This window comes from Borostomias antarcticus, assembly GCF_949987555.1.
Source record: "Borostomias antarcticus genome assembly, chromosome: 31".
NCBI lineage: Eukaryota > Metazoa > Chordata > Actinopteri > Stomiiformes > Stomiidae > Borostomias > Borostomias antarcticus.
In genome coordinates this window covers 4,701,271-4,723,864 of record NC_140264.1, presented here as the reverse complement: position 1 = coordinate 4,723,864, position 22,594 = coordinate 4,701,271, and the positions used below count along the sequence as shown (strand labels likewise).

The 22,594-nt window shown below is 44.9% G+C and overlaps 1 protein-coding gene and 1 long non-coding RNA gene across 2 annotated transcripts; both read left to right on the top strand.

The window, feature by feature from the left end:
* The first annotated feature begins 10,808 nt into the window (after positions 1-10,808).
* LOC311327296 lies at positions 10,809-12,471 on the top strand. Its single transcript, XR_014631091.1, has 3 exons — positions 10,809-11,021; positions 12,165-12,220; positions 12,336-12,471. It is a non-coding gene; the product is annotated as an uncharacterized lncRNA (long non-coding RNA).
* Positions 12,472-12,481: 10 nt separating this feature from the next.
* Positions 12,482-22,277, top strand: LOC311327218 (NACHT, LRR and PYD domains-containing protein 3-like; the record flags this gene model as incomplete). Its single annotated transcript, XM_084460253.1, has 10 exons — positions 12,482-12,584; positions 12,842-12,884; positions 13,054-14,820; positions 15,080-15,313; positions 15,799-16,005; positions 17,493-17,663; positions 18,540-18,701; positions 19,017-19,066; positions 21,550-22,076; positions 22,215-22,277. 10 exons carry the CDS (start codon positions 12,482-12,484, stop codon positions 22,275-22,277), a joined length of 3,327 nt encoding a protein of 1,108 aa, XP_084316379.1.
* Between the last annotated feature and the right edge of the window lie 317 nt (positions 22,278-22,594).

Below are 22,594 nucleotides of genomic sequence, written 5' to 3'. Positions count from 1 at the left end.
TAACGTTACGTTCGGAGGTCTCAGATGTATTTCAATTTTAACAATGTTGAGCATGATCAATGTGACATTGTTCATACATTGATTACAGTCTGTAATCTTGTCTGGCATTATTTAGCTATAGTGGGCTGATGCTTGCTGCTGCTACTATAGCATTTGCCACATTATACATCAAATTAATCAAGCATAGTGTTATTACCTGAAGGCATTATTACCATTGCAAGTAAGCATGCCATGTATATGCCATGCCTGGAAATCAAATTAATAGTGTAATTATTCCCCATCATAGCTCATTGTACACTGATATAATCATTCTCCTTGCCTTTGCTAATACTCATCTCTTTTATCAAACTTTGTGCTAGGAAAGAAATCTGGCTGTGATTCGTCGCTAGTGCTCATCCAGGCTGTTGTCATCTCCCGCCTGGACTCCTGCAACTCCCTACTTGCTGCCATCCTGCAGCGTTGGCCATCAGACTCCTGGAGAAAGCTGCTGCTGACCTGGTGTTCAACAGCCCCATGCTCTTCCACAAAACTTCCCTACTCTGTTCTCTGCACTGGCTCCCTGCGCTGTCCCATCCAGTTTAGGACTGTGGTTCAAGCCTACAGGGCAAATGAACAGCTCCCTCCTACCTCCAGGCTGTGGTCAAGCTCTGCTGCCTTGAGGTGATTGGTTCCCCAGTTGCTCCAAGCCCCCCTACGGCAGATTGTAACGGCCATGGCTTTTTTCTGTCCTGGCCTCACAGTGGTGGAATGAACTGTGCACTGATGTCAGAACAGAGCCAATAATACACACTGTTCATAGTGAGCCTAGTTATTATTGATTAACTTGGACTGTTTCCTCTCTCCTTGTCAGTCATTAAAATATGTTCAGTGTTTCACAATACTGATGTATAACATTTCATTATTTTGTCTCAGACCATTTCTGAAACAATCATCAGTGTCAGTATACATTTCCCTCCAATGTTATTGCTTGCCCATTTTTAACCATTTAACTACTAGACTGTACAAACGAATTGCACAACTATAGTATTTTCTAGGTATAGCCTACTTCTCCACTTTCTCTTAATGTTGGTATGAAATGGCAGTCAAACTATGCAATGATGTTCCACACTGTTTCCACCCAAATTCCCAACAAATGTGGCCACCACACTGTTCAGGACATTCACAGGTCTTGCTCTCAGGGATCGGTAAAAGAAAGGGACATGGTTCCTCCATAATGTGCTAAGGCTCTGCTTAGATCAAAGGCTTGGTCATCAGAAAATATCACAAAGACAGTGATCACAAAACAATTAAAAACATGTCACCAGTGTATGCCTTAACCCTAGTCAAATTTCTAGTATGTGTGAACCATATACATGGCAGTAAACAGATCTTGAGTCATACAAACTGGAGGATGCTTGACCCATACAAACTACTTTAACTCAATTTCAATAAACAACTCCAAAATATGGCAGACAGAAGAGCTGAGCAGACTTGGTAGATGACTGGATGATCTTACAGAGAACCAAGGGAAATTGACTGGTATTAATGCTAAGAGTAATGAGGGATGAGGTGCAGCTGGGCAGAGTGGAGACAGGTGGCAGGTGATGCAGGAGATGGGAAGGTGAGTAGGCAACAACCAAGCATGAACAGGAACTGGACCACTGGCTCCCCTTGACTGTCCAACCCATCCATCAGCGCCAGCAGAGTGGACACGATAGAGCCAGAGAGAGAGAGACAAATGCAACGCAAGGTTAGTTTAGTTCCAATCGCCCATGTGCAACATCAATCAAGTACGCAGCCAAGCTGAAGAACCGAGTTACATCAGAGGCGGAGCGAGGCGGTGGCTCCGTGACAGACAGGCCTCACCTGTGTATCTGGTCCTGTCTGCTGGAGCATACTGGGGCCAGCCGGTCTATCTTGTGGAAGAAGATGAAGGAGGGTCTCATTAGGTTGACCTTGGGAGAGACCAACAAACAGCCATCACAAGCTCTCAGTCAACACTGAGGATGATGGTCAGGTGTCCTGTCCAATAATTATACCCCCCTCCCCCCACCGCCACAGTTGCCCCATTGGCTAACCTGGTCAAAGAGAAGGCAGAGCTGATTATGTGTTCTGATTCACCAACCCACTTGCTAAGGCAGTCAGCTCCTTTCCTTATAGACACCTTTGTGTTTCCCTGCCTACACTCGTTAGTCTGCACCCGCGCCACTGGGGTCTTGCCTGTACTTGGGGGACTGTAGATCAGAGCACTACACATCTGTAGGTGGGGGGGGGGTTGGGGGGAGTATGTGAAAAACAGGGACTTCACAAGACAGCTCAAATTAGACAAGACAGCTTAAATACGGCTGGGTCTTCATATGTTTACTGGAGCAACGTACTGTAGTGTGGTCTCACCTAGGAGGTTCTTCTATCAGGTGATCGAACACAGAGGGGTTGCTCTGCTTCCTGTTCACTGACTGAAAAAGCAATCACAGTGGGATTTAGTGACATCATTATGCACATCAGGAATTCATTATCTCATCTAGTCAGTCAAAAAATGATTTTGTCCTCACCAATAGGTGGCGCCTCATATCACTGCATTTATCTTTTAAAACAGCAAACACTATGTGTAAATAAGGTTTTAAACTTCATCAACATCATTATAAATAATCAGCCCCTATGGCTGGATACAGGCGCAGCAGAAGTCGAGGGTGACAGTACTAGGTTTTTTAGCTGGCAGGTGCCCGTCAGGCTCAGTGAATATCTGGTTGAACTGGTTTAAACTCTGTCCTCAGTATTAGTACTGCCCATGTGCACAATTGATTCGCTAGCTTTTCATTGGGATAGCTGGTGGCAGTGTTCTAGAAAGGTGGTCATGTGCGTTCCTAAGTCAGAGGACCCGGGTTTGAACCCAGTGTGGGCAAGTGTGGTGGAATCAATACACCTGTTACAATCGCAGGAATTTTATGGGAAGGAAGGGGCTTCTTTTTTCTTTCTTTTTTTAAAGGTTTTGTACCTTCAATATTAGACACTTAAGCAAACAGAAAAACACAAAACACAACTATAAAAGGCCTGGCTTGGTTTAAAGCCCACTCACCACGTCAAGGTGCAGGCCAAGAGTGGGGACACGACAATCACTAACAGACAAACCCTGACAAATACACATGTAAAGACATGTAAAGAAACACGTAAAAACATATAGACTATACATATAGGAGTAGGGAAGTTGTGTGGAAGAGCATGGGGCCGTTGAACACGGGATTAGCAGCAGCTTTCTCCAGGAGTCTGATGTCCAACGTTGCAGGATGGCAGCAAGTAGGGAGTTGCAGGAGTCCAGGCGGGAGATGACAACAGCCTGGATGAGCACTAGTGACGAATCACAGCCAGATTTCTTTCCTAGCACAAAGTTTGATAAAAGAGATGAGTATTAGCAAAGGCAAGGAGAATGATACTATCAGTGTACAATGAGCTATGATGGGGAATAATTACACTATTAATTTGATTTCCAGGCATGGCATATACATGGCATGCTTACTTGCAATGGTAATAATGCCTTCAGGTAATAACACTAACTATGCTTGATTAATTTGATGTATAATGTGGCAAATGCTATAGTAGCAGCAGCAAGCATCAGCCCACTATAGCTAAATAATGCCAGACAAGATTACAGACTGTAATCAATGTATGAACAATGTCACATTGATCATGCTCAACATTGTTAAAATTGAAATACATCTGAGACCTCCGAACGTAACGTTAGCATTAACTAACGTTAACCCTAAGCCGTTAGCATTAGCTACCGTTAGCATAGCTCCCTAGCCTATCAATATAGTTGATGTTAATATAAAGAAATGTAACATTAGATAATGTTAGCTAAGTTATTCAACATTGACCCACTTACCCTCTAGATCTTTTCCAACGATGTCCTAAAGTAACCACATGTCATGATCATTTGCATCATAGACATACGTTCTGATTAGCATGATCATAAGCTTCATTGCTAAAGCATAGCAAATGTTAGCGACGTCATTACATGACTTCCTATCCAATCAGAGGCAGAGTAGGGCGGGTCTTCCTATGGTCACGTGCTTTCCCGAGTTCGCAGGACTCACGAACGCGCGACCAGCGCGTCCCCGAGGCTCGTGCACAGCACATGTTTAAATGGCTCGATACAGGTATTGGTGGCTTCAAAAACCCCAAAACCCCATTGAATTAAAAGTTTATATTGATAAGATTGGTCTCTGATGCTGAATGATACCCAGAAAAATTTTGTTTTCCTTTTCTAGCCCTATCTATCATCATCCACTAACATGGGAAATAAGGGTTCTTGGGCCGCATGCCGTGACATGACTTGCAATACCGGGCTTGGCCTGAAAGCCCATGGTGGCTTCAATGCGCCAAGCTGATCCTGGGGGCTTGCCTAAAACCAGGCAGAAATACACACACACACACACACACACACACACACACACAAATACAAATATCCAGATGTATTCTGTTCTTTGTCACATGTGTATCCCTTGTGAATTTCCTTGTTTTCAGTGAGAGTCAGACACACCTTAGAAAACCCTGAATTTGATTCCAGATACAAACGCATACCAACACAGACACACGCGCACACACACACACACACACACACACACACACACACACACACACACACACACACACTGAGGGTCTCTGTGGTCATGGGCGATTTTATAGGGGGGGCAGCCCAACTCTGCTCAAATTCTTAATTTTTTTTTTCTTTTTTTTTCTAATTAACACAATTATTAAATACATAGTTGTGGTTTGTACCAGTTTGTGTTAGGTCATCATTCATTAGTTCATCAAGTTTGTGTTAGGTCATCAACAAAAAAAGAGATCTGACTGTAGCCTACTGCTCAGTGCTCAACAAGCTACAACTAGCCAAGCTGCTCACGATGGCGAAAAGAGCTATAAAAACAATTGACCACTTCTTCATAAAAAAAATAAAACTGGCAATGCTAATGAAGAAGCTACCACTCGAAATGACACCACGGCAGGTGCAATCAAATGCAAAAGTGCTCCAGAGGCTATGGAAGCTAGCGCTAGCACTAGCACTAGCAACATCACCATCGGCGAAGCTAGCACCAGCAGGCAGTTGGAGTTTGATGTTGTGATGTTAAGCTTTCAAATCAAAGGTTATTTGTACAGTGCATTTCATACACAGAGGCAACACAATGCACTTTACAGAGAACTAGGTGGGCATACGTCCCACCCCTACATATTCCAGAGGGAAGCAAAAAAAACAGTAATCACCCGGGGGCCAGAAAAGTGAGCTGTAAAAATTCTTCCCTGACCCCTCTCAACAAGGCGATCGAGCAAGCTCCTGGAGTATGTTTGTCTAACGGCTAAGAACATTTATAAAGCAATAAATTACATTAAATTGCATTTTCAGAGTAAGAAAGGCTAAAAAACATCATAGGAGAGACATGGCAAACACTGGTGTATGTCTGTGTGTGCGTGAGTGTGAATGTGCCTGGGCCCAGATAGAGGCGAATATAATAATCGAATATAATATCGGAAAATATTAAAGAGAGAAGGTCGAATATCATTTCTGAACTCAGTTGACAGCCACAGAGCCACAAAATGCATTCATGGGCCTCTGTGCTCTCAGTCGTACTTGAGTACAACTCATTTCATAACTTTCTCCTTCCTCTTCTGGGTTTTGTTTAAGTTGTGTGTCTGACACTACTGAGTGAAGAAACCAGGCACTTCCCTTTTCCACCCCAATCCCACAACTCTCACATCCCCTGCAACTCATTGGGACAATTGCTCAACTTCCTGCTTGGAAGAGCACAGCTCAGCGGAACACTCCGGAACGCTCTCCTCACAAGGTCACATGTAGGGTCTGGTCCCTCTCCTCACAAGGTCACATGTAGGGTCTGGTCCCTCTCCTCACAAGGTCACATGTAGGGTCTGGTCCCTCTCCTCACAAGGCCACATGTAGGGTCTGGTCCCTCTCCTCACAAGGTCACATGTAGGGTCTGGTCCCTCTCCTCACAAGGTCACATGTAGGGTCTGGTCCCTCTCCTCACAAGGTCACATGTAGGGTCTGGTCCCTCTCCTCACAAGGTCACATGTAGGGTCTGGTCCCTCTCCTCACAAGGTCACATGTAGGGTCTGGTCCCTCTCCTAACAAGGTCACATGTAGGGTCTGGTCCCTCTCCTCACAAGGTCACATGTAGGGTCTGGTCCCTCTCCTCACAAGGTCACATGTAGGGTCTGGTCCCTCTCCTCACAAGGTCACATGTAGGGTCTGGTCCCTCTCCTCACAAGGTCACATGTAGGGTCTGGTCCCTCTCCTCACAAGGTCACATGTAGGGTCTGGTCCCTCTCCTCACAAGGTCACTATCTCTCTCTCTCTCTCTCTCTCTCCCTCTACTTGTGAATCACTGGTAAAAGATAAATGCACACACACACAAACATAGATAATTACAAATATGTAGAAGGTTTGGATTCCATTCTTAGACAGGTACGTCTATTTACATGTTGTTGTTCTCAGAGAGATTCAGACATTTGAAGAGACAACCTTGAATCTGCAGCAGTCAGGTGAGAATCCTACATTAATACAGTCAATATATGACACTGTATCATTTACATCATAGACATTCCTTCCAACACTAAGATCAGGTCAGAGACTAATGTGTTAGCACATCTGCTAAATGTCTACATGTAAATGTGTCTGCTTGTTATGATCACACCCCGAAAACGTACCACGTTTGCAACGGTATGCAAGTCGTCGTTAATACAGGATTGTCCCGTAATGAAAAAAATAAAATGCACTTTCAATACTGATTCAATAGAAGACAGGAGGATTGGCTGATGGCCGTGGGGCAGAACCAGTAGAAGACAGGAAACCAGTCTGGACCCGTATAGAGAGGTCATGTGAGGGCATCGGCACAGATATCTGAAGCTAGTAGTGACTTGTTGTGGATTTAGCTGCTCTACAGTGCTAGAGGGTGAATGTGTGTGTGTGTGTGTGTGTGTGTGTGTGTGTGTGTGTGTGTGTGTGTGTGTGTGTGTGTGTGTGTGTGTGTGTGCGCGTGCCTGCGTGTCCTTAGTCAGTTGTGAAAATCATTTCCTTGTTCTCAGAGAGATTCAGACAGTTGACGAGACAACCTTGAATCTACAGCAGTCAGGTGAGAATCCTACATTTCTACACTAAATTTGTTACATATTCCTTCCTATGTACTCTAAGATCAGACAGACAAATGGGTTTCAAAATAAAAGACCCTGCATCATCAGTGGGCTGCGTCTTGCTATAATGATGGTCTAAGAGACATATTCACACATACTAGTGGAAGTCTGATCCTACACACACACACACACACACACAAATGTAGCATTACGTAACGTGTTTTTGCCTCCAAAGCGTGTTTATACGAGTGTAATGACACTCCTTGCCAGAGAGTTGAAGAAACAACCTTGTTTCCGCAGCAGACGTGAGAATCTTAAATATTTGCATATATACACATATACTGGTATATCTATTTTGTTGAACATTGTTTCTGGAACGTTCTTAGTTCAGTACACCCCTGTGTGTGTTCTTGGTTGAACAGAACTCAGATCAGATCAGAGGCTAGAATGGTGTAGCAGGAAGTCTGCTGAGCGTTTCATTACCAGAAGTCAGTTTTAGTATTTAGAATAATGATTCATATGGAGGTAGATCCTATGAGACTACGTGTGGGAGAATACAACCATTTCATCCCACTGGATACAATTATTTACATTTGAACATGTTCTAAATGAATGGTACATGTGTTGGTCAGTAAATGTTTGTGTATAATGCTTTGTAAACGTCATGAAGATGCAGAGAAAGGAAGCTGGTGTGACATTGTGGATTGTTACATTTGCATTAGAAAGTTCTATTGGAATTAGAATGTGTTGTTGCGTGACAGTGAACAGGAAGTATGTCTCTGTCTCTCTCTCTCTCTCTCTCTCTCTATCTCTCTCTCTCTCTCTCTATCTCTCTCTCTCTCTCTCTCTCTCTCTCCTTGTGTGTTGTAAAAGACACATGCACACACCCACAAACATAGATAAGCACAAATATGTAGGTCTGAAGTCCCTTCTTAGACAGGTGAGTCTATTTTTATGTAAATTATTTCCTTGTTCTCAGAAAGATTCAGACATTTGAAGAGACAACCTTGAATCTGCAGCAGTCAGGTAAGAATCCTGCATTTATATACACTAAATATTCACATGACAATATCATTTACATCATAGACATTCCTTCCTATGCATTCTAAGATGTCAGAGACTAATGTGTTCACATCTGCTAAATGGCTGCATGTAAATGTCTCTGCTTGTTATGATCACACCCTGATTAAAGGGCAATGCTCGTTTTTGACAACCTGGACCTTATTTACGACATATTATAAGAAGTTTGACTCACCGAGATCACTTTTGTGTAGTTCGGAGGCCTGTAGAAGAAATTTAAAATCCAGCGCGAGCCAGTATATCCATGTAATGACGGTGATCGGGGCACCGAGAATGCAGTTTCTCAAAATCTATTTTCGGCCGCTAAACGGTTGTTTTCATCAATCAGATTGGATGAATCGACAGTTGAGATTCCTCAACGCGAGGCATTGTTGTGGTTTTCAAATACGGGGTCTTTAGCCTCTGTAATATGATCTTTACACGCCTTTCCCCACTTGCTCCAGCACGCATGCGCACAGGCCAGTGCGCAGACTGGCTATTCTCCGGCTCACATTCTCTGCGCTACGATCGTTGTTGGTGCCGAGAATATTGTCGTCGTCATTCGTCAGCAACAATCCGATCGTAGCGTAGAGAATGTGAGCCGGAGAATAGCCAGTCTGCGCACTGGCCTGTGCGCATGCGTTCTGGAGCAAGTGGGGAAAGGCGTGTAAAGATCATATTACAGAGGCTAAAGACCCCGTATTTGAAAACCACAACAATGCCTCGCGTTGAGGAATCTCAACTGTCGATTCATCCAATCTGATTGATGAAAACAACCGTTTAGCGGCCGAAAATAGATTTTGAGAAGCTGCATTCCCTATGCCCCGTGCGCCGTCATTACATGGATATACTGGCTCGCGCTGGATTTTAAATTTCTTCTACAGGCCTCCGAACCACACAAAAGTGATCTCGGTGAGTCAAACTTCTTATAATATGTCATAAATAAGGTCCAGGTTGTCAAAAACGAGCATTGCCCTTTAAGGCACTATCTCCAAAAGAGAGATGAGTGTGTGACTGTGTGTGTGTGTATTTGTGCTCTGTGTTTACTCTTTAGTGCTACTCTACAGCCAGCATAGCTTTAGAACAGAGTCTCTCTGCCTCTCTATCCTGGACTCACTCAGTGCAACTAGAAGTCACATGTTATGTTGACTAGATTTATGGACATCAGGGCTTCAGGGCTTTTTAAAACGCCTGTGAATGTCTCTTACAGAATCCAGTCTGTTCAGAATCCAGTTAACTCTTGTCAGGTGAAGGAATTAGGCATGAGTGACAAACAAGCTTAACAGGTGTGTGTGTGGAGAGCGAGAGAGAGAGAGAGAGAGAGAGAGAGGGAGAAGCGGAGGGAGAGAGAGAGAGAGAGAAAGCGAGATAGAGAGGGAGAGAGAGAGGGGTGGGGGAGAGAGAGGGAGAGAGAGAGGGGTGGGGGAGAGAGAGGGAGAGAACGAGAGAGGGAGAGGTAGAGAGAGGGAGAAAGAGAGGAGTGGGGGAGAGAGAGAGGAGTGGGGGAGAGGGAGAGGGGTGGGGGAGAGAGAGGGAGAGAAGGAGAGAGGGAGAGGTAGAGAGGGCTCCCCCCAGTGGCAGAATGACAGTGTTTCTCTCTCCTCTAGACAGACAACCTCTCAGTGCATGAGGATGGATGTGTGATTTACTGTCTGTCTGTCACAGCACCTCTGGTGGTGTGTTTCAGTCCTCTGAGCTGTAGGGGGCGCTCTCACTCTGTCTCAGTGGTGCAGCAGGGCCATTGCAACACCTAACGCCAGGCAGAAACACACACACACACACATACAAATATCCAGGGCCCATGTTGACGCCAAAACATATTTCTTACTATTGTAGGTTTGGCACTTTTTATTTTACTTTTCAATTTTAGTTTTTTTTTCTTGTAGGAACAGAACCTCTCTACCCTGGACTAACCCTAGAACAGAACTTCTCTACCCTGGACTAACCTTAGAACAGAACCTCTCTACCCTGGACTAACCTTAGAACAGAACCTCTCTACCCTGGACTAACCCTAGAACAGAACCTCTCTATCCTGGACTAACCTTAGAACAGAACCTCTCTACCCTGGACTAACCTTAGAACAGAACCTCTCTACCCTGGACTAACCTTAGAACAGAACCTCTCTACCCTGGACTAACCCTAGAACAGAACCTCTCTACCCTGGACTAACCCTAGAACAGAACCTCTCTACCCTGGACTAACCTTAGAACAGAACCTCTCTACCCTGGACTAACCTTAGAACAGAACCTCTCTACCCTTGACTAACCTTAGAACAGAACCTCTCTACCCTGGACTAACCTTAGAACAGAACCTCTCTACCCTGGATTAACCTTCAAAATACCTGTTCAGAATCCTGTCCATTCTTATCAGGTGAAGAAGATCTTAAAGTAGATGTGGTTTGTGTTCGCCAACAGGTTCTGCAGAGGAACTGAGAGAGAGAAGGGTACAGTAAGAAGAGAGAGAGTGAGAGAGAGAGAGAGGGAGAGAGAGAAGGTGACAGAGAAAAGGAGAGAGAGTGGGGAGAGGAGATTTATATAAGGAGTAACTAAATTAAATGCATGGTGTAAGGACTGAGGAGATCAGACCATGGGGAGAAATACTTCCAAATATCGGAGTGAGGAGAGGGACTCTCAACGGAGGACTGAACAGAGAAGAGAAAACATCATCATTTCCACAGCCCGCAGAAGAAGTCTGGAAGAGATAGAAAAGAGGGAGGTAGAGAAAAGAAAAGAGGGAGAGACAAAGAAGAAGAAACAAGATGGGAAGGCAAAAGAGAAGAGAAAAGCAGGGGGGAAGACAGAGGAGGACAGTGGAGCAGCATCTAATGACCAGAGAAACTCAAGGTGAGTTCAGTTGTCAGTCAGATTATATCTTGTTGATGTTGCCCCTGTGTTGCAGTACCAGAGTGTGAATATAGGGGGCAGTGTCAACATTGCTCCTGGGTTGTAGTACCAGGGTGTGAATATAGGGGGCAGTGTCAACATTGCTCCTGGGTTGTAGTTCCAGGGTGTGGATAATCTTACTCTCTCCTGTGAAATGTATCATAATCCGAATATTTTTAGGTGTTTGGCATGACTTGAACATAGTCCTCCATGGGAGCAGTGAAAACAAGTGCCAGGGGAATGCTTATGTCCAAGCCATGCCAAAAGTACAAATATTAGGATTGCAATACATTTCACAGGAGAGCATACTGAGACTGGTAAGCCTACACCCACATTCACAGGTGCCCCATTGACTTCCATTGTAGTCCAGTGAGAGCTTGCATAAGAACTGCAACTAGCTCAATATTGGAATGATCAGTGAAAGTATGATCTCTACGTTTCAAGTAAATGGTATACAGACCACAAATAGGACTAAATGTCCAAAATAGCACAATATCCCTATAAATAATTACTAGCTTCTTCTATCACAAAATGTAACTAAGAAATACTTGACAAACGTGTCTTCTACTCTCAGAGGGTAAAATCGCCTATTATATACCACAGCTATGTTCGGAATCGCTCCCTATTCACTGTATAGTGCACTATATAGGGCGTCAGCCATTTTGTTTGTAGTGTCCAAATTCTCCACGGAATTTTCGTTCCCTATATAGTCCACTATTTATTACCCACAATTCACCTTGATTTGCAGGGAACAGTGCATGTACCCTACATTTTCTCTGTTCCCTAGGTAGTTCACTACATGGTGAACCCTATATAGGGAATAGGGAGTGAGGGAACGAGGGAGCGATCCCAAACACAGCTCACGTCTCTCCATCTCTATAGCCAGCCACCCGTCGCTGTGTGTTGTGCCTTGAGGGAGAAAAGCGGTGGCTTGCTTGGGGAAAAAGCGCCATCTGCTGTTGTGAATGTATAATTACATTTAAAAGTCTAGACTCCGAATATAAGACGACACCTTTTTTTCAGATGTTTTTCTAGGAAAAAAATATTGTCTTATATTCGGGACAATACAGGAATTTCTTTCTTTAATTTGTTCTTCTTCCTCAGGCCCTCCACCTCTCATGATGGACAGAGTGAGACAGAGAGGACAAGAGAAGACAGAGGTGAGGCTGTGTGTCTGTACTGAGGTGGAACACTGGACATGTTTAGAAGTACAAGCTACCAGTTTACCATTCTCTTCTCTCTCTGTGTGTTTGTGTGTGTATTTCTCTTCTCTAGAGGCAAAGTTTGTGGACACACATCGGTCTAAGCTCATTCAGAGGGTTGCTGAGGTGATGTCCATAGCAGATGAACTGCACCAGAAGGGTATGATCCCTGATGAGCTCTACTCTGACATCCAAGCAGCCCGGACCAGACAGAAGAAGATGAGGGAGCTGGACAACGCCTTAAAATCCGGGGGAGTCAAGGTCAAATCAGCCTTCTACAGGATCCTCCGGGAGAAAGAGCCTCATTTGGTCCAGGACCTTGGTAAGCTCTGTTGTTAGATTATGTTTATTTAATCTTGTCACAATCAAATATATTCTGTCACTTACATTTATCATCCCTGAGGTTCTGTAGGACAGTATCATCCTTTATCATCCCTGAGGTTCTGTAGGACAGTATCATCCTTTATCATCCCTGAGGTTCTGTAGGACAGTATCATCCTTTATCATCCCTGAGGTTCTGTAGGACAGTATCGTCCTGGTCTTGGACATCATGGGTCTTGTTTTTCCTTATCATTTCAGAAGGCGTAGCCACAGCCCCACAACGCAGTGTCACCAAACAAAGGTGAGATATGTAAAATCAGGATAAGCAGTTTTATCAGAGAGGTCCATTGTGTTTCATGGATCTATACTACACTACTGTATGAGGATGTTGTATTATGCTTTTTACTTGTTATGCCTTACTCTACGTTTTCAATTTCTATCATTTCTCTCCCTTGCCGGACCAAAAAAAGAGTTAAAGAGAAACTTCAAGACAGTTTGAAGAAAAAGTACAGAGTCATGTTTGAGGGCGCAACACAACAGAAAACTCTCCTCAACAGCGTCTACACAGAGCTCTACATCACTGATGGGGAGAGTGAAGAGGTTAATACAGAACATGAGATCAGGCGGATTGAATCACTCCAAAAATCATCAGCTACTTCTATCTACTGTAATGACATCTTCAAACCCCGTCCTGAACAAGAAGAATCCATCAGAACTCTGATGACGAAGGGCTTGGCTGGTATAGGAAAGACAGTCTCAGTGCAGAAGTTCATCCTAGACTGGGCAGAAGGGGAAGCCAATCAGGATGTAGATTTCATCTTTGTGCTTCCATTCCGAGAGCTGAATTTGATCCAGGATGAGCAGTACAATCTGCATGACCTTCTGTGTTACTTTCACCCTGAACTTTTAGAGATAGCAGACGCAAGCATGTTTGCATCCTCTAAAGTCCTGTTCATCTTTGATGGACTGGATGAAAGCAAACTTCCATTCAGTTTCAGAAACAAGATGTTGCATGATGTAACAGAGACATCATCAGTGGACATGTTGCTTACAAACCTCATCAAGGGACATCTGTTTCCCTCTGCTCTCCTCTGGATAACCACTCGACCTGCAGCAGCCGATAAGATTGAACGCCAGTGCATTGACCAGATGACAGAAGTACGAGGCTTCACGGACCAACAGAAGGAGAAGTACTTCAGGAAGCAGTTCAGTGAAGATGAGGAATTAGCCAACAAAATCATTGATCACATCAAGAAAAACAGAAGCCTCTACATCATGTGTTACATACCTATCATGTGTTACATCACTGCCAAGGTTCTAGCACCTATGCTGAGTAAAACCAAGAAAGGAGAGATCCCTACATCTCTGACTGAGATGTACATTCACTTCCTGATCACTCAAACAGGGGTGGCACTTGGAAAGTATGAAGAGAGAAAAGAGAAAGATCAGTCTAGACAGAAGATCCTGAAATCAAGAGACAGCGACATTCTGAAACTGGCCCAGCTGGCATTCCAACAGCTGCTGGAGGGAAATCTCATATTCTCAGAGGAAGACCTGAACAACTGTGGAATTGATTTCAATGAAGCAGCAGTGGAAAGTGGATTGTGCACAGAAATCCTAAAGAAAGAGGATGGGCTGTATGAGAAGAAAGTGTACAGCTTTGTGCACCTGAGCTTTCAGGAGTTCCTTGCTGCTGTCTATGTGTTCTACTGCTGTGTGACCAAGAACATCAGTTCAGTGGAGTCTCTCCTGGAGAATGTGTCGACAGAGCTGCCCCTGCATGAGGTGCTGAAGAGAGTCGTGGATACAGTTCTACAGAGTGAGAATGGACATCTGGACCTGTTCCTCCGCTTCCTGCTTGGCATCTCACTGCAGTCCAACCAGACTCTCCTACAAGGCCTTCTGCCACAGACAAAAAGAAGCTCAGAGACTGTTGAGGAGATGAAGAAATACCTTAGGAAGCCAGATGTAGAGAACCTCTCACCTGAGAGTCAAGTCAATCTCTTCCTCTGCTTGACTGAGATGAAAGACAGTTCAGTACATGAAGACATTCACAAGTTCCTCATGTCACCAGATCGAGATAAACGACTTGTCTCAGGGGATCACTGCTCAGCACTGGCCAACGCACTTCTGATGTCACAGGGTGTGCTGGATGAGATGGACCAGAGGAAATACAACATAGCCAAGACAGTGCATTACAGACTGATCCCAGCTGTGAGGAAATGCAGAAAGGCAATGTAAGTATTAATGTCAAACTCACACACGTCTCACTAGTATAAATGGCTCTGATTGTTTTAAAAGTAAAAAGAAAACATGCAACACCACACCACAATGGAGATGTCCCATTACAAGGAGAGTGGAAATGTGTTTCCTCTAGACAGTAGGAAGGGAGTAGGTGGGGTGACAGGAGACATACAGTAGGTCTGTGAAAGAGATAGAGATGGGATTTGAACCCTGGCCACTTCAGCTCATGAAGGACATGTTCTCTGTTTCTAGACTGACTGACATGAAGCTCAGCCTTGAGGACTGTGAATCACTGGCCACCACCTTCCAGACACCAGACTGTCCTCTGAGAGAGCTGCACCTGAAGAACATTAGCACCTATGTAAAGAAGATAATGAAGGCGTTGGATGGTGAGGATGATGACGATGACGATGACGATGACGATGATGACCTGAATGTTGTCTTCGCTGGCATGAGAGGTCCGCACTGTAACCTGGAGACACTGAGGTCAGTACCTTTACTGATTTTATGGATCTACTGACATAGCATAATCGTTTTGAAGGACATGTCAGAATAGTGAACATGCAGTACAAACCAGGGTTAGAGCAGTCAATAGTTCAGGAAAGTAGAGTGTGGAAGTGCAAATGAGGAGAACCAATTTTTATTTGTCACTAACAGCAAATAACAGACAAAAGTAAAAAGAAAACATGCAACTCAGCAGATTCAGTGTCTACACTCCCTCCACCACGTTACAAGCTGCTCTACAAACAAGCACCACACCACAATAGAGATGTGTCATTACAAGGACAGTGGACATGTGTTTCCTCTAGACAGTAGGAAGGGAGTAGGTGGGGTGACAGGAGACATACAGTAGGTCTGTCAAAGAGATAGAGATGGGATTTGAACCATGGCTGCCAAGAGACCTACAGTCATTAGTCCTAACCTCTACATCACACTCCTGCTCATGAAGGACATGTTCTCTGTTTCTACAGACTGACTAACGTGATGCTTAGCCACAAGGACTGTGCATCACTGGTCTCCACCGTCCAGACACCAGACTGTCCCCTGAGAGAGCTGCACCTGGAGAGGATTGCATGGTATGGTGATGATGACGATGATGACGATGATGATGATGGTGATAACCTGACGGTTCTCTTCTCTGCCCTGAGAGGTCCACACTGTAAACTGGAGACACTGAGGTCAGTACCCTTACAGGAGTCTTCACATGATGACAACCCTAAAATGGACACATGGTTGGACAGTCTGTTAGTCTCACATTGCGCGAGCAAACCAAGCAACATAGATTCGATTTCTCTGGATCTCGATCTGCCCTTGATCGCCGAGACTTGAGGAGATTTGTGTAAGAGTATGTTGCCGAAGACATGCTGCCTCTGTCAACAGTAGAATTGAGCGCTTTTAGAAAGCTTATCAGGAGACTTACTGGCCAAGTGCCGAGTGCCCTTTTACTCCACTGTTCAACTTTGAGAACCAGAAGAGTAAAAAAAAAAAAACAACGAAAAATGCACTTTCAGAATTAAAAACACATGCTTTAGGTATTTTAGTAGTATGTAATACTATCCCTCCAGAGCCCTAGGTATAGGTTAGGCTAGGTAGCTTCACTTGTGACTCAAGTGGTAGAGCGGGTCATCCAATGACCGCAGGGTCGGCGGTTCAAATCCCGGCTGCTCTTCCTGTCCACATGTCGAAGTGTCCTTGAGCAAGACACTGAACCCCAAATTGCTCCCAGTGAGCAGGTTAGCATCTTGCATGACAGCTGCCACCATTGGTGTGTGAATGAGAGGCCATTGTTAAGTGCTGTGGATAAAATCGCTGTATATGTGCAGTCCATTTACCATTCATCAGCCTTTGTAACAGGTTTCCTATCTAGCCAGTTTTTTTGTAGGGCTACATATTGATATAGGTCAGCAATTAGGTTCAACCATGGATGCCAATTATTACATGATTATTCAGTTTGTTTATTATCTACAGTAGATTTGAAAAAAAGTGTAAAAGATTGAAGTAAGCTAGCCTAGGCCTAGCTCGTAAAATATTGGTTCGCTGTATGTACTGAATACTTTTATTTTCATACTCACATATGTCCATGATTGTTTAAAATGTAATCTTGTAAAGAAGAATTACTCTCAAATGAACCTAACTCGTAATGTGTAATAGTTACATTTAGAAAGTAGCTTACCCAGCACTGGAACTCACACATCATGTCAGGAGAGCCTGACATATCTTACTTAAAAACAGATTGTTCTCTAATCCAGGCCTTATAAATAAAACGGGCAATCTTAAATACTTCAGCCTTAAATAACCACTTCAGCTTCTGGCCATTATCTGCCCAGAACAGCTCAGGGTCTTGCTTTTGCATTCATCAAACAAGGGAATCCTCCAAACATCATATAATGTATCATAAAACATGAAATGAAATTCGTTTTCAACATCTTTTAGATCACAGCCCACATACTGCATGAGCATATCCTGTTCTCTTCTGGCTTCGCTGTGAACTGACCTACTTCAATAGAAAGGGGAAGGATACCAGTTCTCATCTGAGCACCACTGATCTCTGGCTGATCTCTGGCTCCTACAGTAGTTAGGAAGGACGTAACATAGGGCTCAGGACTAAAACACTGCTTCATCTGAACACATGAACGACATGTTCTCTATCTGTTCTTCTATTTAGGCTGGAAAACTGTTTCCTGAGAGTGAACAGTTGTGAGGAGTTGGCTTCAGCCCTCAGCTCAAACTCCCACCTGACAGAGCTGGACCTCAGTCACAATGACCTGCAGGACTCAGGAGTGAAGCTGCTCTCTGAGGGACTGAAGAGTCCCAAATGTAGACTGAAGATACTGAGGTCAGTTATATTACAAACATACTTCCCCAATGAGAGAAAACTATGTTGACTAAGTGATAAACAAGAGATAAGCTGCGTACTTGACATCAGTCCTGTGTCTTCTGTCCTCTGGTGCGGCAGTCAGGGATAATAGTACAAAAAGCAAAAGTGGACTCGCACACAGAAACAAATAAAGACTGAGAGTCTTGTTAGAAAATTAGATCAATTTTATTGGGATAAACAACAAAAAAATGTCCACGCAGGGACCTTCGTCAGTGCAAAGTGAGAGGTCTTGGTGTCATTGTCCATATATACTCTGATTTCTCCACATCAAGGTAGAAAGCTTGATTGGGCGCACCTGGAGCCTTTCATGAAATCAATTAGGAGTACCTGCAATCATTGTATACACACAAAACTCAAAAACATTACTATACACTTATCTACAAACGCAGCTAAATCTCAGATTAGTGCATACAGACCAACTCATAGAAAACAAGACATTTCCAATTCGTCATTGAGACCATTCGGTTGGACCGTTTTTAGACAATAAATATATTTCCCTCCCTGCGTGGACCGAAACGTTTGCATTTTTGTTGTTGTTGATACCAGTAAAATTGATCTGATTTTCTAACAAGACTTTCAGTCTTTATTTGTTTCTGTGTGCGAGTCCACTTTTGCTTTTTGGAATAATTCCACAAATAGATGTATTCATGATGAAAAGATAAACATTGACATTTGGCTGTATTTATTTGGCAAAGAATAGATTATTCAATTGCTCTTATGTCACTTACTCTCATTTTACACCATGCATCATACTGCTAAAAACATATGTAGTTCCAGCTCTCACCAGCAGAGAGCAGCAGAGTTGTAATATCCTGATGACCCCTCTCTCTATAGGCTGTCTTTCTGTCGAGTCACAGAGGAAGGCTGTGCTGCTCTGGCTTCAGCACTCAGGTCAAACCCCTCGCACCTGAGAGAACTGGACCTGAGCTACAATCACCCAGGAGACTTAGGAGTGAAGCTGCTCTCTGATCCACTGTTTAAACCGGAGAAACTCAAGTTAGTATTAATTACTAATGCATGTCTTAGCCAATTTTTGCAAAATTGTTTTTTTTTAAAGTCCAGTTACTGTTGCTGTTACTGTTTCCAGATTGTCTGTCTTTCTCATGTTGGTCTGAGAACAGTCAGGTCCTGATATTGAGTAGAGCTCCTGCTTCATCACTCTTTTAAGCAGTACTTCACACACAGACAGGTTATTTTTGAGTTATCACTATATGCCAGTTGTCTCTTGTCCAGACTGCACTTCATACACAGGCTGTGTGTGTGTGTGTGTGTATCACTCTTTCACTGTCTCTTCCTCTGCCTCTCCCACAGTGTGGACCATAATGAAGAGATCTGGGTGAAACCACAGCTGCTTAAGAAGTGTAAGTTGTTGTTTTGAAGAGTTGTTTTGGTCAGTGTACAAAACAATCACCAGAGGGAATCACATACATCCACTGACTTCTTCTTCTTCTTCTTCGTATGGGTCGGTTGTTCCTTCCTCTCCCCCCAGGCTCATGGCCGAGGGGCTATCCTTTTACCACTCTGAGACTGGGTGAAGGGGGTCACCTGGGCTATATATCTGGGCACACCTCCAGGAGCCATGTCACCATTTTGTCATCCACAACCGTCAGGCCACACATTCCATTGGGTGTCCGATATATCGGACCGTCCTGGATGACGAGGTTTGCGGTTTGTTCCTCGGTGCCACACTCACACGCCGCACAGGATGCCAAGCGTCCGACATCGGTCCAGAGACGATTAAGCCTCACCCATGCCGGTCTGGGTAAGTCCATCCCAGTAGGGGAAGGACTGGCAGTTGGGATGAAATCACAGAGTCTGGAGGTGTTTGCCTCCCACTCCGCACGCCAGGTGTAGTCCGCCCATCCTGCCTTGCTGATGTTAAGATCTCTGCATTGCTGCACGAGATCCTGTGCGGCAGGAACAAAAGGGTGTCTCGACTTAAAACGCTGAGGAGGCTCTTCCGTTGTAGTGAGCCTGTCGTAGAGCAGGTGGTTAGGCTCCACGGCCATGACAGGCAAGACCTGCTGTGGTTCCTGTGTGGCGGAGGCATGCGGGCTGGATACCTGCAAGGACGGGAAGGTTGTTCACAGGAGTGGGACACAGGCAGCCTGTCATGATGCGCAAGGCTTCGTTGATAGGCGGACTGTTGAGGCGGGTGTGAACGCTGCGACACCACACCGGTGCACGATATTCACTGGTCGGGTAGACCAGGGCTAGGGCTGCTGTACACAGTGTTTTTGCGCCGGTGCCCCAGCCTGATCGGACCAGTCAACTCATCAACAGCACACAAGCTGTTAACTTCTTGCGCAGTGACTCGAGGTGTCGGCAGATAGTGAGTGACTTGTCCAGTGTCACGCCAAGAGAGGTTGGTTCGGCGCAGCATGGCAGGAGTGTTCCATTGATGTGCACTCAGAGCTCATGTTTGGCTTCCTTGTTGTTAAAGTGGAAGGCTGCCGACACCATCTTTGCCTCGCTGAGCTTCAATCTCCATTTCCGGAGGTATGCCGCTAGTTTCCAGTGGAGTTCACCAGCGCAAGGTCGTCTGCGTAGGCATACTTCCTGGAGACTGTTCGGCAGGTCGGAGGTGTAGATGTTATAAAGGGAGGGGGGCCAGGACAGATCCCTGGGGGACGCCGTTCTTAAGGCGTTGCAACCTGCTTCGCTGTCCACTACTGGTGGTGAGGGTAAAGCTGCGGTTTCGGACAAGCCCCATGATCATGCTGACCATGTGCCTGTCCGCGGTGCCATGCGGTGTTGTAGGTAGCTGTCAGGTCTATAAAGACAGCTACAGCCTTCTTTTTGGCAGAAAAGCTGTCCTCGATGTCTTGAGTCATCAAAGTGACTTCATATACGGTCAATCTCCCACATCGGAACCTGGCCTGCTCATGTGGGAGCAGCAGGTCGATGATTGGTTCGATGCAGACGTACATGAGACGCTCGAGGATCTTGAAGGTGATACATAACAGAGAGATGGGGCGATGGCTCTTGGGGTCCCCTTCAGGCTTGTTCAGCTTAGGGATCGTGACAACTAGCGCTCTTCTCCAGATTTTGGGGATCTTGAGTTGGCACAAGCAGGAAGAGAGGAACGCTCTTAACCAGGACTTCAAGGCTGGCGCGGCATGTATAAGCTCAAAGCAGATAGAATCAGGCCCCGGAGCTTTCCCTGGCTTTACATGCGGCAGCAAACCCCTCCAGTGTGAATTCACCGCAGATGTTAGCGCCGCTAGGAGTTATGGACTTCCAGAGGTCAGACATTTCTTTTGCCACCAGACGTGACGATTTGCGGTCTTTTCCCTCGTATGTCCCACTTTTCACAAATTGTCATGCAATTTTGTTTGCAGAGATGGGACAGTGATGGGGGGGGAGTGTCTAGACCGACCAGTGAGGTTGTTAAGGATGCTCCATGCCTTGCGGCTGGAGTGTGAGAAGTCGATGGAGTTAATGGCCTCCTCCAGCAGGGCTGAAGCAAGCCTGTCTGGCTCATCTCCTGGGTGGGCCGGAGGAAGGCACAGTAGAGACTCTCGCACTCCGCATCCCAGCACGGTTTGTAGCTGTAGCGACGTTCGTGTGGGATGGATTTTTTGGCCGCTTTCACCAGTATACTGCAGAGTTCCTGGTACGCCTTGTCCATGTCATTGTTGTTAGGTGGTGGAAGGCACCTGGTTGATCTGTTTACTTGACATGTGGATAACACTTGACCTCAATCGTTTGTTGATTTAAACTTTAACCTTGTTTTTCCTGGATCAATTCATATTCAAACTCCCGAAATAGCTAGGAACACACACACACACACACACACACTTTAAAACAGGTTGTAATCCAGCCTTTCTCCTCTCATCTGTAGATGCCTGTGATCTCAGTCTGGACCCAAACACAGCACACAGAGAGCTCTCTCTGTCTGAGGACAACAGGAGGGTGGAGGCGGTTGACAAGGATCAGCTGTGTCCTGATCACCCAGAGAGATTTGATCAAGTTGAACAGGTTCTGTGTAGAGAGTGTCTGACTGGACGCCATTACTGGGAGGTGGATATGGAGGGGGATATTGAGATAGGAGTGGCATATAAGAGCATCAGCAGGAAGGGAGACAGCCGTGCCTGTGGACTTGGAGCCAATGAAAAATCCTGGGGACTTCTCGGGGAGGGTCAGACATTCTCTGTCCAGCACAATCAAGAACAGACTGATTTACCTGACGTTTTACCTGTATCCAGCAGAGTAGGAGTTTTCCTGGACTGGCCAGCTGGCGTACTCTCCTTCTACAGCATCTCCTCTGACACAATGACCCACCTGTACACATTCCGCACCACATTCACTGAGCCCCTCTACCCAGTGTTTTGGGTTGATGAGATTAACACCTCAGTGACCCTGTGCCAGGTAGAATCAGAAACAGATTCTGACTCTGATTCGAGTCATGAGTAGCCTCCTGGAGGAACGCCTAGGTCTCCATGGAAACACAGTTCTGTTCCAACACACCTGTGTGATATGATGGGGTGTGGGTAACCATGACTACAGATACAGAGGTTGTCCCAGGTCAATGTTGACATTGATGACCCCACTGTGGTCATGAGGAGATGAAGGGTTCTGTCCCTTTGACTGGACGTCCTTGTTCTGTTAGAGTGCTGCGCTGTAAAAGGACTTTCACTGTGAATAGCAGAGACTTGACTTGTTAAATCTATGATTGAGGTCGATATAATGTGTGATGTCTGTTAATATGATATAATGTATGATATCTGAGAATATGTATGAGTTTGTTCAATGTTTGTGTTGCATCATGAATTAAACATTAAACACTCCTGTTTTATAATGACACAACCTTTTGATTTCATGACTTGTTCAAGATGAATAATTGTGATATTGTTTATGGAAACCTTGATCCTGCAGTAATGGTTTTA